The sequence below is a fragment of the Haliotis rufescens genome, unplaced genomic scaffold (assembly GCF_023055435.1).
Source record: "Haliotis rufescens isolate VD_foot unplaced genomic scaffold, xgHalRufe1.0.p SCAF_17, whole genome shotgun sequence".
Lineage (NCBI taxonomy): Eukaryota > Metazoa > Mollusca > Gastropoda > Lepetellida > Haliotidae > Haliotis > Haliotis rufescens.
In genome coordinates, this window is record NW_025963857.1 from 2,939,771 (window position 1) to 2,962,237 (window position 22,467).

A 22,467-nucleotide genomic window follows, 5' to 3' on the forward strand; every position below is an offset into this window, starting at 1 on the left:
CGAAGAAATCCAAAACATCACTTACCTATTGCAAACTAAGGGCGGACACTCTTCTTAATACTTGCATGTTCTCTGCCTTTCTATTTTTCCTTTTCTCCCGCCTGGTCCTGATGCTGCTTCCGGTTTGTTGCAAGCATGAAAAGACGAACCTGAAATAATCAGGATAGCATCACGAAAAATGACGCAAGACACTGACTACACTATTGATATATTCATTACATTATTGAAATGTACATATTATTGACTTTATCAAACGTGTAGGGTGGGTTGAGTCATTAGCATTTTGACCATGTCTGACATCTGTGAGTCAGGCACACATTGAGGTCAAAACGTGTATGTTAAAAAAAAATTAGAATTGCATTAATATATATTTCCAAGTGTTGCCTACTATCATAACAAAGCTCTGTCGACTTGCTTGGGTGTTACACCCCGGGCCTTGTTCGACATAGCAAGCCAATAAAACGCTAGGCTTCATGGCTTCCCATATATTCATTCATATTTAGTTGGGGGCGGTCGGTACCAAGCTAGTGATTAAAGCTTTCGCTCGTCACGCCGAGGACCTGTTTTCGATTCCCGACATGGGTACGATGTGTTAAGCCCATTTCTGGTGTCCCCTGCCGTGATATTGCTGGAATATTGCTAAAAGCGGCTTAAAACCATACTCACTCACTATGTCCTAGTTGCCGAACATATGTGACGACGTCTGACAAAATGTAGGGCAAGATGAGATAATTGTTAGACCTATTTCATGGTACATCAGTGTTCCCGAAAAAACTTTTTAAACTTCTGTAATCGTGTCAAGCGTTGGACAGATCTATGTCTGACATTTTGTGTGTACATTTTGTGTTCAAATTTGAGACTCATGTAATACCCGTGTTGGTAAAATTCAATTTAACAAGGCAATGTACGCTGTTAGCAGGTTAGACAACTCTATAAAATATGACCCAAGATATTTTGAGAAGAAAATGTTGTCGGTCACACGGACAGACAAATATTTCAGTCACATTGGACAAATAACTTTACTAAATGTGCGGTAGTCTGTGTTATTTCGGGAAAACTGGTAGATGACATTGTAAGTGATTATTTCACATCGTTAGTACACAATTTGATAATGGTAGTAAGTAATGTATATTTTAGGAACACGTTTTGGTGAAAGACTAAACTACTATCATAAACTTTTGGGAAAATACAGATTATGTAGAAAATAAGAAATATAATAAAAATGTCATTATTTTCTCAGTCACCGTCACTTATGATATACACTAATCTCGATATTTCCATGGCCGACATGGGGTATCACTTCAGTCAGTTTAATTTGCATTGGATGTTGTAAGTTACACGCGTTGCGTCCGGACCCTGGTATGCCCTCCGTTTATAACTTCCCGGGAATGAAGAAGTGATGATTGGGAATTTGGTACTGATGGCAACCAACCAACCCAACCTCACCCCCCCCCCCCCCCCCCCCCCCCCCACACACACACACACACACACACACAAAATAAAAATAAATAAATAATAAAATCAAAACAATGTGGCACAATGGATGTTCATGTGTATACTTGATGTCGCGGATGTTGTTTCAAACCGTAATGCATCCAGGGATATATAGACTATTCTCTGAGAACATTTCATGTTCATTAGCTCAGTGCTGAAGAACCGACAGACACAATGGCGGGACGCATTCCCATGACTTTGTGTCAAGGTGAGGTCAAAATAGAGAGGTATTTATTACCACAGAAAACGGGAATTATGACCGAAAACATATTCTCGTAAACCTGGTACACATATTTAATCTTATGATGTAGTTAATGCTCATTATAGATTCTGGGGAAAAGAGCATACGTGCTACCATGCCCAAAGCTCCCCCCCCCCCCCCCCCCCCCCCAACACACACACATACACACACTTTTCAATATTATATGTTTGTAATGACACCCTGTCTTTTTTCGGATGGAAGCAAAAGTATTTGTTTATCAATGTCTGTCACTGTTTATTTCAGGTATTTTGCAACAAAATATACAATATAAGTGATCAGATTCCAGTAATAATACTTGAATTCAAAATTACAAAGGGTGCTATTAAAGCTTTGTTGACCATTAATGTCAATGGAGTTCTGATTGACCAGACCCAGGTATTTCCAAGACCTTAATGTATTATGTCTTTTCAGATTGAACAAGCAGAGATAGCTTCTCAGAAGAAAACTTCAAAACGGAAGCAGAGTCTATTTGATCGTTTGCGCATCAAACTGAACCGACCATCGACAAGTGATGATCCTCCACATGTAAGTCCACAAAGCCAAAATGATGTTAAGGTGACAAAAATGGTGGGAATTGGCCTGATGAAATTTGACGAAAAGAAAAGCATGTATACTCAAGTCCGAACCGAATCAGGAGGGGGTACTCGGAACATATCGGTTACGAAACAGTCAACTAAACAAGATCTTCTTGTTCAAGCAAAGAATATCTTCTTCCAAGGTGGAGGTTCTGTAAAATTTGGACCCGAAACTGATTATGAATTTAATGTCATGGACTATCAGTTTATCATCCTGAACGAGGATATCACTGTTCAGGAAATGTGTGATCTAACTCGACTGACGAACCTGAGGTTTTACAAGACCCCCCCTCTAGAGATCCTGCTCCTGGTGATGACTCCCAGACAGATGCAGTAACTCGTTCTCATTCAAGACAGCAGTCTTTGGAAGAGGCTAGGCAAGATCAACCAAGACCAACACCCTTTGAACAAGTTCAGCAGGATCAACAACCCTGGCCGAATTTTGAACCACAGGATAATCAAGATGATCGGGCACAGGCTACGGGCAACAGAGCTGAACAAAGTGATGATAATGATGAGTTACCAAATATCTTGCCTCTTCATGCTGAAATTAATCCAGATTCAGTTGATATTGATCTCCTGGATAACTTCATTGCAGATCTTGAACACCAGACAGAACACGTCAATATCAACCACCATACCATCCGCATACACAGAGGACATGTCTTTAAGGAACTAAAAGAAAAATTCAAAGGAAACACATTTAATTTGGATAAGGATATTTTCAATTTCCAGATGATTCTACCAAATGGAGAAATGGAGGTTGCCGAAGACAATGGAGGTGTAATGCGGGATGCTTTGGTAGAATTCTGGGATTCTTTCTTTGAACAGTGTTGTCTTGGAAGGGCTTGTAAGGTGCCTTTAAAAGGCATGACTATGACAATGCTGATTGGCAGGCAATTGCTTCTGTTCTCTATTTCGGTTGGAAGTGGCAGAACTACTTCCCCGTGTGCATAGGAAAATCATTCATGTCATGTTGCATTTATGGCATGGATATATTTTCAACAACAAAAGAATCCCTTATTCAGGAGTATCTTGCCTTTCTTCCGTTGTCGGAGGCAGACATAATCAAGGCGTCCTTGGAAGGTGATTTTGAGGATGATGACATTGTTGATGTCCTCGGTGCCCACGAATGTAGAGTTCTGCCTACAAAGGAAAATCTCAAGAGGTTGGTTGGTGAGATAGCACACAAGGAGATGATTCAACAAGCAATGTGTGTGAAAAGAGCATGGTTCGACAAACTTACTTTGTTGGGGTTCAGTCTTGGAGAAGCATCACTTGAATCACTCTATGAATCACTCAAGCCAAATCCTCGGAAAGTGATGAAGATGCTTTCATTTCCAGGAGACATGTCCACGCAACAGAAAGGTACATCGGATTACCTTAGAAAATATGTTCGTGAACTAGAGAAAGATTCTCTTTCCCGCTTTCCAAGGTTCTGCACAGGAGCCGACTTGTGTATCACAGATGTACATGGTCAAGTGAAGCCAATCTACATTCGTTTCACGACGGTATCAGGTCTGGCAAGGAGGCCTGTTGCTCACACGTGTGGACAAGTACTTGAACTGCCTGAACAGTACGAGAACTTCCTTGACTTTAGAACAGAATTCAACATGATCCTCGAGAGTGGTGTGTGGGTGATGGATTTTGTTTAAGAATCCATGCTACAACAAGTTTGACTTTTGACGTTATATGCTTTGTTTTACTTTACAGTTCAGTAGTTGATTCTGTCAAAAATATTCATCGACAAATGATTAATAAAGATCAAATATTAATGATGAAAACAAAGCTTTGTTTACAATATAATTTGTTGTACAATAGTTACTTAAGTATCCTCCTTTGATGATATGTTTGCTATGACGTTTTACTGATTTGTCAGTTTGAATTATAGTTGGTGGAAGAAGAAAATCTTGTATTCATTGTATGTGTCATTTTATAAAACGTTTATCATAATTACAATCCAAGGGGATTTTCTGTTTTAATGTAGAGAAATTATTGCAAGAGAAATGCAGTAAAGTAGCAATTTATTGATAGCCAATATTGTGACCTCTCCTTGGATTTATGATCTTACACGTTCTATTAAAGGAACAAAAGTGTTTTATAATAAACTGATAGGAAATTCCCTCCCTCTCCCTAAATCTTGTTTGAAATGGGAAAATCAGCTGGGATGTTCTTTTCCATTGAAACAAATATTCAGTGTATATTGCCATGGGTTAAGGGACACAAAACTGTCATGTTTATTTGCCCTACATACGAAAATCTAAGAGACAAGTACTTACCGCAGTGGTCTCTATCTCATTTTAATGCTAAAAGATTGTCTTCATTACTGTCTTGCAAGGATCTTATAACACAACATCAACTGGCTTTGTACATACATAATGCTTTTTTGTTACGAAGTGAATTGTTACATTGACTTTGTATTTTATATAATATGTTATGTAACTCCGTTGTATATGGGCCTGTGGCCTTTCATACAATAAAGAATTGAATTGAATTGAATTGACACAAAACTCAGGGATTTCCAGTTTAGATTTATTCATAAAGTAATATTTACTAAACGTGAGTTATTAGAATGAAACTTATTGATAACGATGAGTGTTCTATGTGTCATACTCACAAAGAAAATGTTTTTCATGTTTATATCGAATGTCATGTTGTTAGGAATTTTTGGTCAGATTTCTGTATTTACTTGACTCATATCTTGTATAGAAAAATCCTAATAACTGACAACGAGCTCCTCTTTGGTACCTCTGATGTATTAATTAACCATTTGATTGTAGCTGCTAAAAGATTTATCTTTGTCCAGTGTATTAACAATGCAAATGTTGACTTTGTTGCTTTTAAGAACACAATAAGAAGTATCTATGACGTTGAATATCATATTACACGTAGAAATAACGACTTCTCTGCCTTTAACAGAAAATGGGCTTTGTTTACTCAAACTGCAAAATAACTTATTCACTTGATTTTTGCAACATAATTTGATGTACTATAAATACCGCATCTTCTTAATTGTATACATAAATATGCCTTCATCTGTACCATGATGTGGATTATGCCTTCATCTGTACCATGATGTGGATTATGCCTTCATCTGTACCATGATGTGGACTATGCCTTCATCTGTACCATGATATGGATTATGCCTTCATCTGTACCATGATGTGGATTATGCCGTAGGCCTCCTCTGTACCATATCCTTTTGAGAAGAACCTGTATTCATAAAGCTGTATTGCTTTCCGAGCGCCTATGTATCCTGTGTATATGACTGAATAAAAAATTATAAAAAAAATAAAATATTGTGACCTCTCAAATATTGCTGCCATTTGCATTGTTAGATCTCATTATTTTGATATCATTGCAATGTGAAATTACAATAAACAATGACCAATACAAATACTATTGTTATGTTTAATTATTTCTTGAGTTGTCTTTTGATATATTATTATGGTTTGATATATATATATTTATAGTCATTATATGGTATCAGGTATTGCTGTGAACATTTTGAACTGAGGAATTCATGTATACTAACGGGAAAAAGTAACTGTGCTTCATGAAAAGTAGAGCAAATGTTATGTTATTGAAAATAACATAGTATTTTGTCATTCGTCTGATCAGTGTTTTATCATATCGAATTCATTGACAAAACCCATACCTGGTAACAGGAGACAGAGCAACACGCCCTAAAAGGGGGTGGGGTGGGGTGGGGTGGGGTGTAATCAATCAATATCGGGTGTGACCACCATTCCCGTTGATGCAGGCGAGGCAGCGGCGGCACATTGAAGCACCAGGCGATTAAAAACAGTCCCAGGGGTGTCAACCAAACATTAGCCTAACTGGTTCGTTCGGGTCCTGTCGTAGGCGTGCCCCCATCTCATCCAAGACATGTTCTATGGGGGAGAGGTCTTGAGAAACAGCCGGCCATGGCAGTACAGCAATGTAATGCTGCCTCAAAAGGTCTGTTACAACACATGCAATGCGTGGGCGGGTATTATCCTGCTGCAACGTGACGTTACGTCCCTGCATTTGCACAAAGGAAAGAACATGATCTCGAACGATGTCGCCCTTGTAACGTACGCCATTCACATTGCCATAAACAATGATGAGTTGTTTCTCCCATGAGTTGTGATGCCATTACACTTCCGCCCCCGAACTGACATTGAGTAACGCAAGTGTCGCTAAAGTGTTCTGGACGCCTGATGACCCTTGCACGCCATCAGAGCTGTCCAGATGAAACTGTATACTGTCTCAGTCTTGTCTTCTGAACCTGAGATGCTGTCTACAATCGCCTAGGCGTGTCTGGCGGTGACGTGGAAGCAAAATTGGGCGTATCGCTGGACGTCAGGGCTGGATGGTGTGCTCCCACAACCGGTTGTGTACGGTACTGCCACTTATTGAACGCCGCTTTTAACAGTATTCCAGTTATATAACGGCGGGTCAGCTTAATGTGGGAGGAAAGCCCGAAGTGATGCAGGTCTTAGACCTTTACCACTTCGATGAAACCCACGAGCACGGGTATGGTGCTGACAAACCTACAAACATAATGGGGGGCCAACCGGAATTCGAACCCACAATCATAGGTTTCTGGTGTGTCCAAGGGACGCAACTCTCACAGCGAATTGCGGCGCCTTAGACGACTGGGTCACCCGTGCCCCGGGTTTTGTTAGAGGGTTTATGTACCAGTGCACCTCCCCATTTTGTGAATTTGAAGCCAGATTTTGTGTCTGGTTTGGTCAAGGTTGGGGTTTCATAAAAAAACAAAACAATATAAGGATATTTCTATCTTCAATCCAGTTACAATTGCAATCGCAGTTCAATAACATTAACATCGACAAAGGGTACAAATAAAATTTATCCAGATTAAAAGAACAGAAAATACAAACTCATCATATCTATAAATACCATATTAGACATTTGTTAGCAATATTAAACTGAGTCGTCTTTCACAGCTCATGAAATCGCCCCGTTATCATGATCATCCATTCCTGCTCCTTCACGTTCCCTCAAAAGTTAATACTCAAAAAGTTCCTGTTTTATTTTTCTTCTGAGACCCAAATACATTTTTTTTTAAATCAGTCTTGTCCTCTGGAAACAGCAATTGCTTTTCTTCCATGATCGAAACACACAACTCAAACGTTCGCCCGATTATGTTTCTAGGTTTGTCAGCACCATACCCGTGTTCGTGGGTTTCACCGAAGTGGTAAACGTCTGGGACCTGCATCACTTCGGGCTTTCCTCCCACATTAAGCTGACACGCCGTGATATAACTGGAATACTGTTAAAAGCGGCGTTAAACCCAACTCACTCACTCACTCACAACTCAAACACTGTTGGGTCGCATGTCATGTGCATGTCTCGTGTAGAGGCCTCTTCCTCACACAGTTGCAGGACATCTGGGTCAACAGTCTGCACGTGGTCTGCCTTGTCATACAATGTGGGTAGTGAATACAACACTGCTGGTTTACCATGTTGACCTGGGTTCTACTTGTTGGCTCTCATGTGATGAAAATTCCATGTGTGTGCGACACTTCTGAGTTTATCCTGAAACAGAAAATTGTAACACTGAATTTACATATACTTAACATACTGATAAATACATTAAATTTAACATTGAATTTACCATACATTACATGAATGTATTATTTGGAGAGTATTTATTTTAAGTTACATTAAAACATGGCATAATGAATTGTGTGAGACATATATAATCATGTCAAAAAATATTAATTAGATATTATAAATAACGCCATCATTGATATTTTCAAGATACTTCAAACACAAAATACATCTACAAACCTGTATATAACTCAGAAAGCAGAATTGGACAAGATTCCTGTCTATGAAATCTCCTGAAAAATAGCCATCCTCCTTAAGCTGTTTGAAGTGGTCCATCCAGTACTTTGCCCATTGCTTCCTGAGAATACACCACCACGACTCTTTCCGTTGATTTGTATGACTGGATCCACACAAGAAACTCTTGTGACCTGGGAATCTGTCAGTATGTTGGCTTGTAGTAAACGATGCATGTGTTCTACTGATGTGTTTTCTGTCCCCAGATCAGATGGAACTCGTTCTGGACAACCGTTTAGTCTTCTCACAGCTTCAGTGTAGTACCCAGCGATTACCCTATAGGGTCATTATTTGTCACCCAAGCTTCAAGCCAAATTACATATCTTGAAAAGCCATCTATGCATCCGTGTATACAAATGCCGTAGGGTTTCAATTTATCGTAACCACCCATGTGCCATACAGAATTTGGTCCTGAACAGATATAGGTTCGACGTAATAATGCCAGTGTTCGAAATACCTGCCTGCCCGACCGTCCGAGACGGGTTGATTTCAACTCGGGCTGCCAGATTTTCAAACCCCCCTGCCCGACGGTCGGGTTATATTTCATATGTGAAAATATTCAAAATATTTCCCGATGATAAGCATTAATTCACATGTAAAGATGAATGATAAAATGTAACCAAAAAGAAACCCCGTTAGCTTATCCTGAGAAACATATGATTATAATGGGCAGGCAGGTTTTGGTCAGGGCTGGCAAGTATTTCAGCTAGCCAGTCCTGTGGTCTGGCTGAAATTTTTGGGAGTTTCATACCCTGATAATGCATGCTTTTTGCGACAGTTGACTCCATCAGGATCTGCTATATAAAGTAAACACCGAACAGTCTCTTTATCAACAACATAACCCTTTTCATGACACTTTCAATGCATCCAACGATAGCCGTGTTGTCGACCAGAAGAGTCACAATCGTGTAGCATATACAAAGCAACTTGCAGAATGTCCGTGCATTCTTTTCTCCGAAACAACCTACACTTGGACAGCCATCGTTTCAGAGTTCTGTTGCTTATTATCATCCCGTGGTCATGGGCGAGGAAACACAGAATCTCATTGTTCGTCAATCCAAGGGAGAAGTATGTAGTAATAAGTTGAACACGATCAGGTTCCATTTTGCCACCACTACAGCTTGCCGTCACCAGTACAATGAACTATCAAAACATGTACACTATATAAATGTATTCCGAGGTTGCACTATCTTGAAATTTCAACTTAGTATCTTGAAATTTCAACTTAGTATCTTGAAATTTCAAGATAATTTCAACTTAGTATCTTGAAATTTCAACTTAGTGTCTTGAAATTTCAACTTAGTATCGAAAAAACAACAACCCCAAAACCAAATGGCCCTAAAAGGCTTCCGTAATATATACATACCTGTTCTGTATTTTTTTAAATGGTTCATCGTGTATTGATTAGGCTCTACGTCGGCTGTGCAACCCAGGTAAGCTTCATACCAATATTGTAGCTGGGGCAGAATTCGCCCTGATTCTTATTTTGAGTTTGTCAGCATCATACCCATGCTGTCAAGCTACTCCAAAGTGATGAACGTGTAAGACCTGCATCCATCCTCCCACATCAAGATGACACGCCGTGCTATGACGGAAATACTGTTCAAGCGGAGGTAAAACGCAAATTCTCACTCACTCATACTATGATCACCGATAGTTGACATCACCAGTGCAGTTTACGGATAAGTGTATTTTTCCACCTCTCTATTTTGACCTCACCTTGACACAAAGTCATGGGAATGCGTCCCGCCATTGTGTCTGTCGGTTCTTCAGCACTGAGCGTTTCGTTAACTAATGAACATGAAATGTTCTCAGAAAATAGTCTATATATCCCTGGATGCATTTCGGTTTGAAACAACATCCGCGACATCAAGTATACACATGAACATCCATTGTGCCACATTGTTTTGATTATTTTGAAATCTGCAGAGAATATTTTACTAAAGATTGGTTTCTTCGCCCAATGGAACCTGTTTTGGGGGATTATCAGCACTGGCTACTCCCTGGCGTTGTTGTTTTATATTAAAAAAAGGAATGTTTAAATTTTAAAAGAAGAAAAATAGCCACTATTGCAGCACTCTAACCTGTAAAATGTTTAAAAAGCAATAGAAAAGTAAACTTGCTTAACATGTGCTTATTGATCTATACTGACTGTGCCAGAGACTTCGATACCTAATACTATAGCGGAAGTCGTATGATTCATATGTTCATTTGACCCGTGAAGATACGGGGTAGAATAGGTCTTCAGCAACCCATGCTTGTGGATCGTTAGAGGCGACTAACGGGACCGGTTGTCAGGCTCGATGACTTAGTTGATGTATGTCATCCTATCCCAATTGCGTGGATCGATGCTCACGATCTCAATCACTGGATTGTCTGGTCCAGGCTCGATTATTAACAGACCGCCTTCATCTTGCTGGAATATTGCTGAGAGATGAGAAACAACAAACAAAATTTCGGAAGTCCCACTGCAAAACAGAAGTATTTCCCCGACCGGGAGTGACATCATTCAACCGGATGCGTCAAATTTGGAAATGTCCTCTACATGTCTTCCATAAAACCTTTTGAAAGCTTTACTAAGGCCTTCGATGAAGAGCTGATCAAACAATATTTAGCAAGTCATATATATGACGCTCTTTGAAATCTTTCCAGAAAGAGCATGCTCGATTGTACCTCAAAAGTTGGATTTTAAAAAATGTTCGAATATTGCTCGTCATAAAGGGAAAGTTGAAGATATACCTGAGCTTAAGTTAAACTTCTTGGCCAAATTCCGTTGAAATGCTTGTGCAACGTAAGCAGTCATTTCTGGTTGCCGCAAATGATTCAATCGATACTCACACTCGGCATCGTAATATTTCGATGATATTCGAGATAGTTAAATTTCCAATGAAAGGTTCCGAATGTATCCATCGTCGCGGCATTTCCGGTAACTTCTGACCATTCGTCACCACTCGCCCCTTTCCGTAACCTGCAAGAAGACTCGTCCCCCTATCGATGAATGTTATGTGCGAAAATACGACAAACCAATCAGAATGCGCGTATGGTTTCAAGTTCTTCGTCAAAGAATCCCTCGGAAACAATTTATGATTTTAAATATGTCTTGCATCTAAAAATATACCCAAGACACAGTTAAATGTGTTCAAACATACTGTATAAATCCGCATGTCCAGATCTGCTTTAAATTGTATCTAAAATATATATAATATACGGGGAAATATGTGTGAACCATTACACAACGAGTTGACAATTGTTTTAGGTATGCCCGTTTGCGCAAAGACGGAACCCGGTTGCAAAAATGGCCACGAGAGGGGCACGAGTCGCTATTCGGCTTGTCCCGGAATAACACGAGTTGGTCACGAATGACTTCTGACAAGACGCTTGAATTTGAAAATACAAGGCAACATGGAAAAGAAGTTTGCTTCATTTGAATTTAAACCAAAACTAGCTTCAAAAGGGTTTCAGAAGTCTAATCCATTCCATTTTGACCAATCAGGAAATGTATTGTGGGTCATTACGGTGGGTTAAACTTCCTTTCAGATGACCTACAATCACGTCGGAAACCGAAGACCCGTGAAGTTCCGGGATGGAATAGGTCTTCAGCAACCCATGCTTGCAGTAATAGGCGACTGGCGGGATCGGGTGGTCAGACTCGCTGACTTGGTTGATGCATGTCATCGTATCCAAAAAAGCGTGGATCGATGCTCATGATGTCAAACACTGGGTTGTCTGGTCCAGACTCGATTATTTACAGACCGTCGTCATATAGCTGGAATATTGCTGAGTGCGGTATTAAACAACAAATAACCAAACAAAAATAGGAAACCAAGTCTTTTGGTCTTAATAGGTGTAAAGTCTCAAAACCTGTAATAACTGGTTCAAGATGAAGCTAAGACATGTCATTTTGTCCAATATACACGTACGTGTTACCTACAGATATCACTTCTTGCGCGACTGTGTCCGCTTTTATCAATATCCGTGGGAGTCCATATTTTATCAATATCCGTGGTCCATATCATATTTTCAAACCACGTGCAGTGAATATAACTCCACACACATCTTTCAACGACGTGTTTGAATGTAAATGAAATACACACGATAAACAACAAACTCATCGATTAAGAACAAGTAAGATTTTATAATTACCAGTACAAAACAATAACAAATAAAACAGCTTTTCTATAAATAACATTTATGTATTATTGCATGTTGACAGTTTGTGAGCGTTATCTAATTGCACAAAATGTGAATCAATTATGATGAACTGGAACGTGGAATGTGAAGCGAGCTGTAACTAGGGTAACACGTCAAATGGTCCAATGAACTAACATATGAAGATATTTTGGACCGGAATATCTGGATACATGTATTAAAAAAATGAGAAGTCAGAAACTAAATAAACGAGTGCACTGGAAGAATAAATGAATACACAAAACATGATGAATGTAAAAAATAAAAAATATACTGATAAAATAAATCTTATAAAAATGTTAAAATATCTATGAAAATATTTGTCTTTGGTCATAACAAATTAATAAGAAATTATCAAGGTAACAAAATTAGTACAAATTCGATTTCATTGAAATCTACACGAGTGCACCTGGCGAGAAGAATTGCTCACATAATGTTTTACCGGTTATTGAGCCGGTGTCCTGCAAACCTCATCACCACAATTTGAACACAGCTGATAAATATTCAATAACCTATTGCAACACAAAATATTTGTAATAACAATACTGCATGTGAATATGCAAGAAGACAGTGGTATGAATGTGGTGTTCCACACACTCACTGCATATCTATTAGGGCTGGGACGAGTCCAAATTTACTACGGGTCACGGGTGGGCAGGTTACGCTCATCTTTTCGCCAACACCTAGTGTCATCACTATTGGATGTTGATTCATTAACACAGGTATATTGCATAGTCGGATTCGTACACAGGACACTGGAGATTTCTTATGACTATGGGAATGGTTTGGTCGCTATTATTGTACATCGTGAAACCCCTTTGTAGGGATGTCATCATTCCCACAAATCCCCGATGAAATAATCAAATATTGAGTAATATCCCTTTGTTTCTGAAAGTCATTTTTCTGTGTTTCTCAAATGTAACCGTCGGGTATGCGGGGTAGCACATTAACCATTTTCATCTGTAAATATAATTTAAATAGTAGCACCATTATGCTTCCAAGCTCTGTGTTCACTGTATAAACAGGCATCGAGAAGAAAAGGGATCGTGTACGTCAGTGCATGACTCCTGCACCCTCGATTATCCAGTCTATGGCCTCCAGTAGAGATGAGACACATCTCCAACAGCAGAGACCATACACCGGTTGTCCTAGGCAGTAGTGACTCCTGCACCCTCGATTACCCAGTCTCTGGCCTCCAGTAGAGATGAGACACATCTCCAACAGCAGAGACCATACACCGGTTGTCCCAGGCAGTAGTGACTCCTGCACCCTCGATTATCCAGTCTATGGCCTCCAGTAGAGATGAGACATATCTCCAACAGCAGAGACCATACCCCGGATGTCCCAGGCAGTAGTGACTCCTGGCACCAAACAACTTGACTATTTCACAGTAATCACCGCACTATGCCGCACAGTCCCGTCAACGCAAGAACACAATGAGCTGTGCCGTGTTTACTTTGCCGCCATCGGCCCCATTGTCATTCGTAATGCCATCATCTCAGTGGATGAATAAAGCATTGCTGGCACTTGTGTGGGAAGTATTTGATTCCAATTGTTTTCATCATGAATCGGTGACGCCATTGTGTAATATATGGCCATTATGTGCTGATAGTTTTCCGTCAACATTGTCCTTTATTTCTCCCACGGCACCACTAGAACTTTCGAGCCCCTGTTCACGTGCACAATCCCTGGAGTCACCACAGTCTTTACCTAAGGGTGCAATAACCTCACGATCTGGGCCCCTTTCTGCTATTTCATTATCGTGTGCTATTAAATCAAGCTGGTTTATATGAACAATATTGTCTTCTATTTTTTCAGGACAATTTGACGTTGTCGACGTGTGATGTGACGTTGTCGGCATGTTTAGCGACGTCATCGGCGTATCTTGTGAGGTCATTGTGTTTGTTTCACCTGACTGTTTCTGGGATGACTCGCCAGTTTCATGAGTGGTAGGAGTCTGCTTCGTACATTCTGAAGAGTCATCGGGTCGGCTTGCCTTCATTAAGGCAGACGACATGGTTGGGTCGAAGAAGTCACCAGGTAGCCATATATGTTTAGATCCCGTGATGTAATGCCGGAAGTGACGTAGCACGCGACTTCCCAGGGAATTATAGGATTCTCCCATAACCTGAAAAAAACAATAACACGTTTTATAACTTGGCGATTCGTGCAATACAGCATGGATAGTACTCACATTGCTAACTCAGTATCAGAGAAAGGTGGTTTCAAATATGTTTCAAATACCGATGAAAGTATTTCATTTAACTCACAACCCTTCAAGAATAATGGATACCTAGGGAGCTGAAAATTAAATTTGAATGCATGTTGTTACGTTTTCCTTACCTCCAGCCTGCCCTCTGTGGTATGGGGTATTGCCTTATTTAAGTGATCATATCATCATCATAATTATGTTATCTTATTTCGTCTTAGGGAGGGGCGGTCGGGTAGCCTAGTGGTGAATGCTTTAGCTCGTCACGCCGAAGACCCGGGTTCAATTCCCAACATGGGTACAGTGTGTAAAGCCCATTTCTGGTGCCCCCGCCGTGATATTGCTGGAATATTGCTAACAGTGGCTAAAACCAAACTCACTTACTCTTCTTAGAGGCGGGGCGACTTACTGGGCACCCTTTCGCAAAGCGATCTTAGAGCCGAGACGATCAAAACTCCTATTATTTAACATAGACATGGGACAGCTCTAACACCGCTTTGTGAAATCACTCCACAAAGCGATGAAAGCCTACCGCGATGATAACTCGTATTCTTTAACACTGACTTGCGACTTGTTTCGCTTTGTTGAACGGTTGAACGGCTTCCTGGTCAAAGTGTTCGCCTATTATTCTGAAGCGATAGTCGTTGCCCATTTGTCCCCGTTATATTGCTAAACAAGCCAATATCAAGTATCCTGAACTACTGACGTCGCTTTCTCGCACGTTAATATTCTACCTCTATTTCCAGGTCTTGAGTTCCAATGGTGAGTTTGGCTCTGTAGAGGTTCTTCCTCCGGGAAGAGTGAACTCCCTTGCTGTTGATGGGCCCGATCAGCTCCGGGTTTAGTGTGTATAAAAGATCCTCTTGTAACGTTGTGACGTCACTTCCAGAATCGACCATGAAATCTGTTGAAACAAGCAGATTGTTAAACTCTATATCCTTACAAATACCACAAGAGACAACATTATGTATTCTCATTAAAAAAAGCATCAGATGCCATAGTTTGCTGTTTGTTGTCTAACGCCGCACTCAGCAATATTCCTACTACATGACGACGGTCTGTAAATAATAGAGACTGGACCAGACAATCCAGTGATTGACAACATGAGCATCGATCCACGCAATTGGGATACGATGACATGCATCAACCAAGTCAGCGAGCCTGACCACCCGATCCCATTAGTCGCCTCTTACTGCAAGCATGGGTTGCTGAAGACCTATTCTACCCCGGATTCCAGCTATATGACGGCGGTCTGTAAATAATCGAGTCTGGACCAGACAATCTTGTGATTGACAACATACGCATCGATCCACGCATTTTGGAAACGATGACATGCATCAACCAAGTCAGCGAGCCTGACCACCCGATCCCATTAGTCGTCTCTTACGACAAGCATGGGTTGCTGAAGATTTTAACCTGAATCGTCGCGGGACCGCACACATACGTAGTGTTAATATAGTCTGAGCACACGTAAGGAACATTTGTTAATGATTTACAATCATAGTGTAGTGAGTATGGACTTCCGTCGCTTTTAGCAATATTCCAGTACTATGATGGCGGGTGGGGAATCGAACCCCGGCCTTGGGTTTGACGAGCGAACGTTTCCCACCTCCCCTTTACAATCGTAAGAGCAAGAAACGCATATAAGTAGGATTTGGGTTGGATTACAAAAAAACACACTCAAAGATAAGCGTGTCCCTGGTGTGAAATTTTGACATTTTATGCATCTTATTTATGAGGTAATCGGTAACTGCTTGAGTGATCAACATCATGACATTTGAGTGTGGTGTTTAAATGGCCTGATTTAAACCTATCCACATTGCTACGGTTTAAGACAGGTAATACATATATAGACTGATAAGCGAGTGAGTTGGGTTAATCGCAATCGCAATCGCATTCAAATCAGACCTCAGTTCTCGCTACCGCTAAACAAAGTTTAGCGGTAGCGAGAACTAAGATCTGATTTTAATGAGATTGGGTTTATCGCCGCTGTGAACAGTATTTTAGTTGTATCATTGCTGCCAGCTTGATGTGGAAGGAAAGTCCGAAGTGATGCAAGTCTGAGGTCTATACCCATGCTTTGTTTGTTTGTTGTCTAACGCCGCACTCAACAATATTCCAGCAAGATGACGGTGGTCTGTGTAAATATCGAGTCTGGACCAGACAATCCAGTGATTGATATCATGAGCATCGATCCACGCAATTGGGATCGATGACATGTATCAACCATGTCAGCGAGCCTGACCACCAGATCCCGTTAGTCGCCTTTCACGGCAAGTATGGGTTGCTGAAGACCTATGCAAACCCGATCTTCACTGGTCCTACAACCATACAATTCTTAGCAGACAAAGGGCTTTTCGAATAACCAGAATCACACTCTCCCCTAGACAAGCAACATAAAGATCATGGAATATATTCTGACCCAAGAAAAGGTGGTAGATGGTTTTATTTTGATAAATAAAACGAATTGCTTTGGCAAGACATCTTTATGTGAAAGACCTCGATGTCGTGAGGCATGCTTACACTATATCAGTTTGTAAATATTGCTTTTCTAGCATAGTCTTACCTATTGTATGTCTTCTAGAGGAGTCCAGTGTCGATGTTACTGTGGCCTCCACGCAGAGAAAGTCATACTTGGCGTCGTCAAGGTTCGTGGGTTTACCCCAGAACCCCTCGGCAACGGGAACCTCGAGATCCGAGTCTCCGATCTTCCGACGTTTGTTCAACTGCCGCACTGCCAAAAGAACATACACGTACAATGTAGACATTGCTATAGGAGTTGTACTATAAATGGGGACAGAGTGCAAGCGATCGCTGAGGTAGAGATCGCCATCCCCATACTCCAACAGTAAACCTAGACTTAGACGGGTTGCGCTAAGAATTGCATGTTCTTGGTGTACGAGATTTGCAACAGCAGTACACGTTTGAAGTCTTTGACAGGCATTTAGAAGTCGGAAGAACGTGAATACATGACATTTTTAATGGATAACTTCTTCATTCTTGTAACGACGTTTCATGGCTACTTCTTGTCTCTCATCAGGGACCCTGCTGCACAAAGCGATCTTAGTCAACGATTATCGTAAGCCTGTGTTAAGGTATGGGAGTTACGATCACCTTAGCGCTGATTGAATACTGAGTAAGAGTATTGAGTATGTTAACGCAGACGTTCCCGACAACGCACTACATATAACAAGGGCACAATAGATCTCAAGTACCCCAATCAAGGAGTAAAATGTGACCCGTGAAGATGCGGGGTAGAATAGGTCTTCAGCAACCCATGCTTGTCGTAACAGGCGACTATGCGTGTCGTAAGAGGCGACTAGCGGGATCGGGTGGTCAGGCTCCCTGACTTGGTTGATGCATGTCATCGTATCCCAATTGCGGACATCGATGCTTACGATATCAATCACTGGATTATCCAGTTCAGATTCCAGTATATACAGACCGCCGTCATATAGCTGGAATATTGCTGAGTGCGGCGTTTAACACAAAACAAACAAAAGTAAAATGTGTTTCATAAACGTCTCCTAAAATGAGGATCGTGGGGTCACGATTCATGATTATTTACAGATCGCCTTAACATAGCTGGAATAGTGTTGACTGCTGAAATCTCCATTTGCTGGATATCATACATACTTAGAGCAGTCTGAACGCTACGAATATGTACAGACTTTGCTCGTTATACCTCTTGCATATATATTTGAATACACCATAGTATACTATTGAAACATCCACGTCCCAAGTCTGCATACACCTATCATTATGTACAGATAAAATAATGTATGTAGAGGGCGTCTATTTATTCTTATATCTTATCTACCTGTATGACTAAATCCCGTGTCGAGTTTAAGTACGCGTGATGTCAATGTTAGTAATAAATACGACTTACACTTGCTGGGGGTCGAAATAAACATGCGGGCCCACGCTGAACAAAATATACAGTTCATGTTGTTTTCTTGCCGAGACATACGGGTATTCTATGTATAGAGGGGTAGACTTTACGATACCATACACAATACAGAGCAAACAGTGCCATCGTCACAAGTCCGCGGTACTAGGTCAGAAGCACGACACCCAGTCCGAGACGCTTCGAGGATGTAAACATGCCCATTCGTATGTGGGTTAAACAGGTCTACATCACATGACCTAGTTACGTCACCAGACCGCCGAGCGTCTATTCATATTGCTTATGAAATTTTCTCATGGGAATATATTTCAAACGAAGTAATTTAACAGTCATGATTTGACTTTTGACCTCATAACGTGATAGAAAAATATTTTACAAAAGAATGAAGGTAGCATCATGCTTGAGTAGCTCCTGTGGTCGTTGATTTCAGAACAGGTTTGTACAATCACCGCCAACACACTGTAGCCATTACTCAATAGTTCAGGACCGCGTTAAAGGCGGCAGCCTGCCATTAATAGTTTCTATGAAAATATTGTTAAAGGGATACGAATCTGTAAGATATCACTTCGCAGGATTACGTATGTAGGGGCTTAAAAACCATCTGTTGCCAGCTAAGTGTAATATTTTAATCCGTAGCTTCCCCGTCATTATTTTCTTACTGGTGATGGTGTCGGCTATCCGCAAGAATCCCGGCTATGTCAGCTGTTGGCTTATGGTCGACATTCCCTGCGTTCCACCGACTTTCATTTCTGATAATTGTTCTCGGGACCAGTCTTATTATACTGACACTGGGCTAGGGGAGAGTGGGGGTAGGGTGGTTGTTTGGGGGAGGGATAGGAAACAAAATGAAAAGTTAAGAGCTAAGAAAGAAATACTCAATTTTCGGGACGATCACGAAATGAATGAATACTTGTTAATTTATGCTACGGCTATCCTATTATCTGTATTTGTGTGGTTGAAATCATATGCAGTAAACTACGGTTATAACGAACTCAAAGGGACTACTAATTTTAGTTCGTTATAACCGTAATTCGTTATGAGCATATATACAGCATATAGTCGGGACTAAAAAGTTAGTTCGTTATATCCGTTAGTTCGTTATAACCGTAGTTTACTGTATATTAAATCTCTGTACAGCCATATAATACATAATAGTAAGTCCCACTGTGCAAGTGACAGGTGGAAAATACGGGATGGGGTGGGTAGCTTCGTTAGCTTTGATTTTGATGACTCGTGGAATTTTCTGATGATGGCATGATTGTATTTCTGGAGAAAAAAAAGTTGCTAATAAAATTCAAATTACTGATTAAAATAAAAGTGTTTCACTGTATTTTGAATGTATATTTCAGCTTCCTAATAGGTGTTGAGGTAGCGCTATATGTATGTTATAAAGTTGTTGGGGTGTCATAGTCACGTCAGCTGCACGAGCTGTCACGTGGGCTGTTTCCATGATACACCAGCGATGAACTGGGGAGAACTACTGTTCTAGACCACGCACCTGCCCTCTCCAGTCGTCGTTGGTGGCCCGGCATCGTCATCTCTAGCTCGTCGTACATGGTGACGTCGGGAAGACTGAGACGTGCGATGTCGTCCAGGTCCACGAGCTCGCTCCCGATAAAGCCTATAAAGTAATGCTCCAGCTCATACCCTCGCAGCCATTCAAGCAACTTGCTCTCCTCGCTCACCTTGTGCTTTTTAGCTGTGAAGGAAAGGAACTGGCATTGATGAATTTGCACTACTACTGCTACTACTACTAGTCGGGGGCACGGGTGGCCCAGTCGTCTAAGGCGCCGCGATTCGCTGTGCAGAGTTGCGTCACTTGGGCACGCCAGAAACCTATGATTGTGGGTTCGAATCTCGGTTCGCCCCGTTTATGTTTCTAGGTTTGACTGCACCATACCCGTGCTCGTGGGTTTCACCGAAGTGGTAAACGTCTGAGACCTGCATCACTTCGGGCTTTCCTCCCACATTAAGCTGACACGCCGTGATATAACTGGAATACTGTTAAAAGCGGCGTTAAACCCAACTCACTCACTACTAGTCGTCTCAGTCGCTGCAATTCGCTGTGCAGTGTTGCGATCATCAGGCGTACTGGAAACCTTTGCTCGACTGTTCGAATCCCAGATTTACCCTGCCAGTTAAAGATATTAAGATTATACTTCGGACCCGTGAAGATCCGGGGTAGAATAGGTCTTCAGCAACCCATGCTTGTGCAGTAAAAGGCGACTATGCTTGTCGCAAAAGGCGACTGACGGGATGCATGTCATCGATCCCAATTGCGTGGATCGATGCTCATGGTGTCAGTCACTGGATTGTCTGGTCCAGACTCGATTATTTACAGACCTCCGTCATATAGCTGGAATACTGCTGAGTGCGGCGTTAAACAACAAACACACAAACATTTCATTTTCGAACAGGTTTCGAACAATTTAGAACTGGTATTTCTATCAGCTAAATTTAAACTGCAATAACTGCATAAATATTAAACATTCTACTGTTACCATAATTGCTTTAACATTTCCGCGTGAAGACACATTCCAATACAACATTAACATTTCCATATATGAAAGACACATTCCAATACACCATTAGCAAACCCATATGAAGAAACAGATTCACTGAACATACATTGTATACACATCGGGCGTTAATATGTTGTCGCGTAATTATATCAACCCTGACAAACAGTGTATTGTTGACGCCATCCTTGCCATAGGCCCCTACACAGTCTGCGCTCGTCATCACTCAAGTACCGACCATCTACAGCGGTGGGTACAAGCTTGATTGTGCAATCACCAATCAACACCACACACCTTCGGGTCATTAAAGCGTGATTGTGTAGCGTTACATTGTTACAGTTACAAAGAGTTGTTCATACTCCCGTCGTTCTCAAATGAACACGCACGGCACACCTGACAGACCAAGCGGAACATCAGCCCAGTCTCGTTTGTCAACAAGCTCGACTTGTTGACCATGACGTAATATAATCTGAGGTCAACATGCAGTTCACAAATAACGCACACACTACTAGAATATGACATTCGGTAATTAACAAATATATGTGTGCATTATGGAAATGTATATCAGAGACCATATAATTATATGGTATCTGATTATATGAAGGTGTTTGATATCCATGATAGAATATAGAATTGTAAAAATACAGTCACATATCAATCATGGTTAAAAAGGACATTTCTTCAGTCTTCAGTATAGTCACGGACCTATATAATCCCATGGTATAGTTTACATGCAAATCCGATTTTAATCGTAATGTCAGAATCCCGAGTATATGCAAATGTCTCTCTCCAATGTTTAACTATCGTACTAAGACCGATTATAATGATTGTGTACATAGACCATACCATATGATGGTAAGACCCTTAAGCCTTTGTAAGCATACCTGCATTCAGACAATCCGATATTCCATCAGCTGCTTTACTTACCTGCCGAAAGTAGGTCACGCCGATGGGAGGGATTCGTAATGCACATCTCATCTAAATCCTCCTCCCCGATGTGCTGTAGGTCTGTCTCCCGATCATAACCCTTGTGAAGAAAGCTGGATATATATCCTTGTAATCCGATCGATTGGAGAAATATATCCACACCCCGAGACATCGCTACCTCATTCTCGTTCATGATTGATTATAATCGTCCTAATGTGATCTTAGCCGGTTAGATGCATCTGTTGCACTACTGAGGATAACCGTTAATACCTGAACTTATTTACAACATGTCGCGATCATGCCCTGGTCGCTTTCAAGGGACAACAATGCAGGGCAAATAATCAACATTCCATTGGTCGAGAGCCAAGGGACGCGTCGCTCGTTGCTAGGAAACAGCCAATCACCGCCTGACACTCGCACTGGGGTATAAATTGTCTTATGCTATTGTGGAAAATCCTGTCTAAAATTAGACCCAGCGTGCGAGTAATCGGGTTATTATTAGCACACCGACAACGTGGACTGTCACGTGATGT

General features: G+C 41.0%; 2 protein-coding genes across 10 annotated transcripts in view; both read right to left on the reverse strand.

The window, feature by feature from the left end:
- Window positions 1-167, reverse strand: part of LOC124119816 — a 66,107-nt gene extending 65,940 nt beyond the window's left edge. For all 9 annotated transcript variants that reach the window (XR_007221710.1, XR_007221709.1, XR_007221711.1 and 6 more), the window contains exon 1: window positions 26-167. The gene's annotated coding sequence lies outside the window, so the exon portion shown is untranslated. The remainder of the gene's footprint in view (window positions 1-25) is intronic.
- A 12,132-nt stretch (window positions 168-12,299) lies between these two features.
- On the reverse strand, window positions 12,300-22,250 carry LOC124146552. The gene is made up of 5 exons (XM_046516928.2): window positions 21,935-22,250; window positions 19,987-20,187; window positions 17,148-17,315; window positions 15,316-15,485; window positions 12,300-14,500 (listed from the first exon to the last, which is right to left on the reverse strand). Exons 1-5 carry the CDS (start codon window positions 22,125-22,127, stop codon window positions 13,934-13,936), a joined length of 1,299 nt encoding a protein of 432 aa, XP_046372884.2. The 5' UTR covers window positions 22,128-22,250; the 3' UTR covers window positions 12,300-13,933.
- Between the last annotated feature and the right edge of the window lie 217 nt (window positions 22,251-22,467).

Excerpts from the sequence above, each read along its gene's own strand:
- LOC124146552 (XM_046516928.2), bottom strand. The coding sequence starts at position 22,127 with ATGAACGAGAATGAGGTAGCGATGTCTCGGGGTGTGGATATATTTCTC. Across the intron at positions 20,188-21,934 it reads GCGTGACCTACTTTCGGCAG|CTAAAAAGCACAAGGTGAGC; the intron begins GTAAGTAAAGCA and ends TTTCCTTCACAG. Across the intron at positions 17,316-19,986 it reads ACGACGACTGGAGAGGGCAG|TGCGGCAGTTGAACAAACGT; the intron begins GTGCGTGGTCTA and ends TTCTTTTGGCAG.